Source organism: Arachis ipaensis, chromosome B03 (assembly GCF_000816755.2).
Source record: "Arachis ipaensis cultivar K30076 chromosome B03, Araip1.1, whole genome shotgun sequence".
In the NCBI taxonomy this organism is placed as follows: domain Eukaryota; kingdom Viridiplantae; phylum Streptophyta; class Magnoliopsida; order Fabales; family Fabaceae; genus Arachis; species Arachis ipaensis.
The window spans coordinates 53,758,956-53,766,624 of record NC_029787.2 but is presented as its reverse complement, the minus strand read 5'-3'; the positions used below and the strand labels follow the sequence as shown (position 1 = coordinate 53,766,624).

Genomic DNA, 7,669 nt, shown 5'->3' with positions numbered 1-7,669 from the left:
TCAAAACGATCAAAACGACCCCGTTTTTTTGTGAATATCAAAAACCGAAACTTGTAAAAATCCAGTCAGTTCGGCCGGTTCACCGATTAACTATCAATTTGATCGATTTTTTATTAATTTTTTGTAGGACAATTTTGGAAATCAACCAGACCGACCAAGTGACAGTTCTCAATTAACTTGGTTAAACTAGCCGGTCCGATCCGGTTTTTAAAACCTTGATATTTACTCCATCTTGCCTTGAGGCATGAAGCATCATCTTTACAACCCTACAAGGGCCTTTCGTTTTATTCACAAACAGCCTTAGCAAGAAAAGAATCAAACCTTTCATTCGCTAGTCCATATATAAGCTTCCATCACCTGGTACAAAACACATGTAGCTACAACTTTTTAGGCTTCTGAAATTCTACTTAGCCCTTTAATTTTGCAGCTTTTGCCTTATCCGAAACTACATATATAAGAATAGAGAGATGGCAAACGAGCAAACAATGAAGCCGGTAGCCACGCTGCTTTTGGGGCTGAACTTCTGCATGTACGTCATAGTTTTGGGTATTGGTGGATGGGCCATGAACAGAGCTATAGATCATGGTTTTGTCATAGGTAAAGTGATTTCTATTTTTAAATAGTCAAGATAATCTCTAAAATATTGCGCATGCATATTTCAAGAGATCAAAGGTTTAAATTGATCACTGAACAATTTATGGCATTGGGTATAAATTGTTTCGTGACATATCGTGATCTAACTGACGAAAAAATCTATTTGATTTACTGTTGTATCTTTTATAATCAATTTGATGTGTCTGAAATTTTGAAAACCAAATTAAAACACATAAATTTTCAAAGACTATTTTAATTACTAACTATTTACTTTTAGGTTCTTATTTCAACTCAAAATTATATTATAGCATATTTGTCTATTGATAGATTTATTGGAAAATAATTTCACTTTTGTCAAGTAAATCAATGAACATTATGTAACATATAAGTATGTTCAAATGACATATGTATTACTACCATATTGACAAACTATAATAGAGAAGTGCATGTTAATTTATTGTACAAAATAAAACTTTAATATACGAAATTTCTTAAAAGATATTCTATATGAACTGAAAATGAGTCCAAAAACTATTTTTAAATTAGTAGATAAAATAAAGAGTTCATAAAAAATTGTTTAGAAAAAAAAGTGACTTCATCTCCTTTAAAACGTGCCCCAATTTTAAGTAAGAATATCACTGTAATTCCTTGTGTGGCTGTGATGTTTCTAATTGGAGCATAATTTAACATGATTATGTGTGTGAAATCATGATGAATGGCAGGTGCAGGACTTGAACTTCCAGCACATTTTTCACCAATACAGTTCCCAATGGGAAATGCAGCCACTGGGTTCTTTGTGACATTTGCTTTGATAGCTGGAGTTGTTGGCGTTGGATCAGTCATCTCAGGAATCAATCACATCCGATCATGGACTTCAGAGAGCTTGCCATCTGCGGCTTCCGTTGCCACCATTGCATGGACCCTCACACTTCTTGCCATGGGGTAATCTCTTAACTTCCTCATAAGAATAGAATTGAATAATAGATAAATTTGTTTATGTTGTTGCATGATATATAGTTGCTGAGTTTTATGGTATATGGTGTATGCAGCTTTGCTTGCAAAGAGATTGAGCTAAACATCAGAAATGCCCGCCTGGTAAAAAAGAAAAATTTTGAAATTATAGGATATACGTTTGGTGTATTCTTTTTATTTTTAATTTTAATGTTTTATGTTTCCAATTTTGAAAAAAATATAAAAATAGAAAATATAATTTCATTAAATTTTATTTCTTTAAAATTCATTTAAACATTTAAAATTAGGCAATGATTTAATAAAACAAAATGGAAGTATTTACTGCCACGTTCTTGAAGCATAAGAGCTTTGGTATGTCCAATTTTGCAGAAAACAATGGAGGCTTTTCTAATTATCCTTTCAGCTACACAGCTTTTCTACATTGCTGCTATTCATGGTGCTGCTTCATTGAGGAGATAAACTTGATAGCTTATTGTGTGTTGGTTGGCGTGCTTTCTCCATATTGTTTTTCCATCCAATTTTTTTTTTGTCTGTCTAATAAGTCTTCCTATTTAATTTGTGATGTAATTTACATGATTGGATTTGGATTTGAATTTGTGTATATTGAGAATAAGTTGTGTACAAAGACTAAGAATAAAATTATTTGAACCATTTTTCCTTTGTTGCAAATTTTCACTCTATTTTTAACCCCAACAAACATGGCATAGATTGAAAAGAGTTATCCTTTGGTTTAAGTGTTACTAGCTTGTTTAATTTTTTGGGCAGTTGCAAATATTTCCACTTGGCTAAATGGTCAAATAAAATATTTTATACTAACTAATGTAACTAGTACATGATAGAACGAAAAATAAAAGTTCCGAAGGGTGTTAAATATGATTGGGGTCGTCATTTCGTACGCAATGATAAAATTTGTCACGTCTATTCTACTAAATTAGGATGCTAGTTATTTCATCAATAAAACTTTTTAGATTTTTGATAAAAATAAATAAATGTTATATAAAAGAAAATATGTACCCTGTTAAGGTTTGTGATAGATGTGCGCTACGAGGATTTTCTTGTCAGTAGTAAATTACGTGTGATTGAGGGAGTGAGTAGTGCAAAATAAATAGATTCTGACCTACCACTAATGGCTCTTTCACTAAATCATAGAGAAAAAACAGATCGGTTAAAGGGAGAAGAGAAGAAAGTGGTGTTCTTGGAGGATGGAGATGTGAAGGAATGGATAAAAGATGGATCCAAAAAGTCTCATAGGGAGGATTATAACGGATAGAAAATTTGGAATTGACACAATTGAAGCAGTCTTTTTTGTGATATGAAATTATCCGAACGGATTCAAAATTAAAGCCCATGGTGATAATATATATTTGTTTATTTTCGAAAGAGAAGCTGATTTACTAAGGGTGGAAGGAGGATCACCATGGCTGTTTAAACAATTCGTGATCCATGTCAAACGGTGGAGTCCAGGTGTGGCAATAGAGGATAGGGATTGTTTTTAATTGTAATAATCTTTTGATCAAATTTTGATAGTGTTAAATTTTGGTTTAGAATTATCTACAACAAAATTTAATTTTCTAATTCTAAAATTTTTTAAACCGATATCTAACACTCATTCAATTTTTGGCGTCATTGTTAAATAATGCAATGTATATGTACTTATTATTAGATATTGTACATATATAAATAGTGTGAATAACTTGCTTTGTGATTGTTTTTTAGTGTTTGGTAATACTTAGGATCTTGCTTTCTTCTTCTTATTATCCTAACAAAGTGTAAATAGTGAAATATGCTTGTTTTTCAATTTTTGTTAGTTTTTTTTTCCTTTTCTTATTAATACTTATCCTTGTGGTTTTGAGTTGTGTGGTTGTGAAAATTAAATGATGGCGTACTGGTGCAGACCGGATCGTCGGTTAGGAATTTTCTCAAAAATTGGAATTGGCGTTATAAGTATAGTCCCAACAGACAAGGTGACCCACGACCAAAGTTTAGAATAGAGATGTCACAGTTCAAACCAAATTAATTGGGAGTAGAATCTCGGATCGTCTTCCCAAGAAACTAGTGACCACAAGTGTACAAATTTGGTTGTGAAATTGGGGGTTTTCAATAATGAAGCAAACAATTAAAGGAATAAAAGAACAACCAAAATTGTAACTAATGAACTAATAAACAAATTAAAGAACTATCTATGTAATATGGACAAGTAAAGCTTTAAAATGATTGACGTGTGGTTCAAAGCATAGGTGGAGCCTTGGCTTGGGGTGAGTTAGGGAATCCCTTCCTTGTCATAACCACAACTATGATAATTATAATGGGTTAATCTCATCTAGTCAACCCTTAACTTCGAAGAGTAAGTCAAGTGAGCATAGTTATTTTTAATCCATAAATCCTATCTAACTTACTAATTACCTTAGTAAAAAGCTAGCGTTAGTGGAAACAAGAACAATTAACAATCCAAGAATTATCACTAAATGTCGGACATTATGACTCTAGTATCCCATATACTCATTTTTCCCAAGACAAGTAGTGGAAATTTACCTCCTAATCGAAATTGATAATTCCACAAATACTTGGTGGACATAATCATAAAACATGGCAAAATTGAAAAAATACTTGAAACTATGGTCAGTTAATGAACAAAAATTAATAATGGTAACTCAAACAAACATATAATAACCAACAATCATCAAAGTCATCAACTAGAAATCAAAATTACAAATGATATGTATATATTAACAAAGTGTCTTTAACTATAAGAAAGTGTAGCACAAGTGTAGAAATTAAAGATAAAATAAAAAAATACTTACAATGGAAGCAAGCTAGAATCTAAGATCAAAATGGAAGTTGCACTTGTAATATAAACCCTAATAAAACTCTAAGAAAGTTGAGAGAAAAACTCGAGAAAAACTAAAACTAAAAGCTTCCTAAACTATCTAATACTACTCCTAATGGTATGGTATGGTTTCCTCAAGTTTGCCCCTTCCATATGAGCTCTAGGCCATCAGATTTGGGCCTCCAAAGCCTTCAATTCGCAAGCCACGTGACTTTTTAATGAAGTCACGCGCTGGTTGTAACACCCCAATTACCCTAAACCTTACCTCTAGCCGTAAGGCAAGGATTAATCAGAGGTTACGACAACCCTAAGACTTATACATATTTATATATAGAAGGAAATAATATAATCTAGAAGCCTGATGAAGAAGTAAGCTCAAAACAGAATTTCAGAAGCGCGAATCGTTCACAGGAAACTAACGCACAAGATACAAGATATAGGTGCAAGAGAATAGAACAAATGTATAGATATAGTAATATAAACATAGGGAACTAGTCGTAGCTTGTGGAGTTTAAGCCGACTAGTTACAAATATAAAAATACAGAGTTTTAGAATTAAAACAGCTTATACAACCTATCTCTCAACATAGCCTTAGGCCATAAAGATAAAATACAAAAAGATGTGAGAGTAACTATAACAAGTAAAATAAATTAAACCAAGGAGGAACCATACTTCGCTCTGTCACTATATCCGCAATCTCACCGAAGTAGATTACGACCTGCATCTGAAAAACAACAACAAAGTATGGAATGAGAACCCGAGGTTCTCAGTATGGTAACAGTGCCCAATGATGTAAGATGTAAGGCTCCGGGACGCCGAAGGAAATCCTAGAACTTCACATCACATACTGATATTCAAGCTTAGAACAAAATAAATAAAAGAACTTAAACCATAAACCAGGGTTATCTAAACTTAGGGGGAGTCTAACTAACACTAATCACACCGCTGTATCCCACAACTTTCGTCAACCTTACCTCCGTGCGATCCCATCGCCACCTCCTACCTAACCACCTCAGCACCAGACAATCACAATTTATGCAGACAAGTAAAACACAGATAATTTTCATATACAGCAAGTAAGTCAAGAAGCAAATAGGCATGTTATACAATTAGGAAAACTCAAGTAATCAAAGCAAGCAAGCACATAAGAGATGCATATGATGAATGTCTATCCTATTGGCTCATGATATCACTTGTTGGTCCATAAATGCCAACCCGACACATCCTTTCAAATGTAGCTTTTCTGCCATGCCCACGGATATAGTGCCGGGTACACTCTATTCACCCACGGATATAGTGCCGGGCACACTTGCATGCGTAACCCCAAGGGTATAGTGCCTGGCACACTCTTGCAGCAGAAAAGATTATCAATCATAATTCAATCCTAGGGACATAATACCCTGCACACTATCATACTTAACCCAAGGATATAGTGCCTGGCACACTCTCATTATTCAACAAGATCATCATTCCTCTTTGAGTCTTCAACTCATCATAACCATCATCAATTCATCACTTCCATTCCGAGCTCATTAGCTCATCAATTTCCCAATTCATTGTCAACATTCACCATATGCACCACTATTCCTTCCCTCTCAACTAACTCATCCGTAATACACCAGAAACCTAAACCTCCGTTTGCTAACTTTTCAAAGGAATATCCAACTTCAACTCCTAGGACCTTTCCCATATTTCAATGCTCTAAAATGAGTTCAAGAGTCTTAAAATGGTGTTATAGAAGCTCACAACCTTGTCGGGAAGGTGAAATAGTTGAAAACAAAGTTTAAAATTATGAAACAGGATGTGTGCGTGCGCACAGGGGTGTGCGTGCGCACACCCAGGAAGATTTTGAAAGTGTGCGTCCGCACAGTAGTGTGCGTACGCACAGGTACTAAAATTTTATAAAGTCTGTTCACTCGCACAAGCTGTGCGAGCGCCCCTAACAGACATCCCTTCCCGACTTGTGCGTGCGCACAGGGCTGTGCGTTCGCACAAGTCATAATTCTTCATTGCGCACAACCTATGTTAGCGCTGCTACCAGAGCCCTTTCCCCTGCCTGTGTGTACACACAGGTCTGTGCGTACGCACAGAATAACATTTTTGCAGGGTTGTGTGGGAGCACAAGGCTGTGCGTGCGCACATATCAAAAATCCTGAAATTCTGCAACTTTGCAGAATTTCAGATTTTCAAAACCAACTTTGAATGATCATATCTTCCTCTACAAAATTCCATATTTTACAAACTTTATATTGAATTAAAGGGTTTTTAATGACCTTTAATTTCAAGCAATTTTCAACCAATTTTGAAAATCGAGGCAAAAGTTATGATCAGACAAAGTTCACCAAAAATCAACTTTTACCAAAAGCCTTAAAGACTCGAAATTCACCAACTCTCTCAATTAAAAACCAAACCAATCACAACCCAACAATACCAAACAACCTAAAGTCCATACCCTTCCTTTTCCAACTCAACCATCCACAATATCCCAATTACACTACTCAATACCATCAAATTCCTTAATCATCAACATCTAACATTATCATAAATAATCTTTAACCAACAAACAAGCATCAACAACCACTTCAAATCCTCATCACTTAACCTCAACATTATCAATCATACACACATTCATATTACCGCAGTCAACATACTCACTCACCAGTATCATAATTAACACCAACATCAATATTCATCATCAATTATCAACATACATCCTTACACATCATAATCATCAATATCCTTTATTTCAAACCACCACAACATTTTACATTAACTCATTACCTAAAATTCTCATAATCCTCAATATTAACCAATATAATTAACCACCATGAATACTCATCAGTACCAATAATCTCCAACAATCATCTTCAACCACACTAATCTAATACAACCAACAATTAGCATCAATTCATATATAATCATTTATACACCAACAACATTCAATCCTATCTTAGGGTCAACTAGCCTAACTGTCCATGAACATTACATATTACATAAAGGAAATCGAAACCATACCTTGGCCGATTTCCAAACGCACCAATCACCAAAATGAAACCACCAAGCTTGATCCAAAGCCTCAACCAACACCAACAAACACCAAAGCTCACTAACAACACATATATCGTCAAAATCAAAATCTAAGATACACAAAACAACTAAACACAAGGGTTTAGTGAAACCTTACCTTACCCAACGTGATTTGGGGTAAAATTCAATATTTACCCGCCACTAGAGATCACCTAAATAAGCAAAACTACAAAACTTGCTCAAAACCCC

At 34.5% G+C, this 7,669-nt stretch overlaps 1 protein-coding gene across 1 annotated transcript; it reads left to right on the top strand.

The window, feature by feature from the left end:
- On the top strand, window positions 351-2,235 carry LOC107634451. The gene is made up of 4 exons (XM_016337949.2): window positions 351-597; window positions 1,317-1,536; window positions 1,644-1,689; window positions 1,936-2,235. Exons 1-4 carry the CDS (start codon window positions 468-470, stop codon window positions 2,023-2,025), a joined length of 486 nt encoding a protein of 161 aa, XP_016193435.1. The 5' UTR covers window positions 351-467; the 3' UTR covers window positions 2,026-2,235.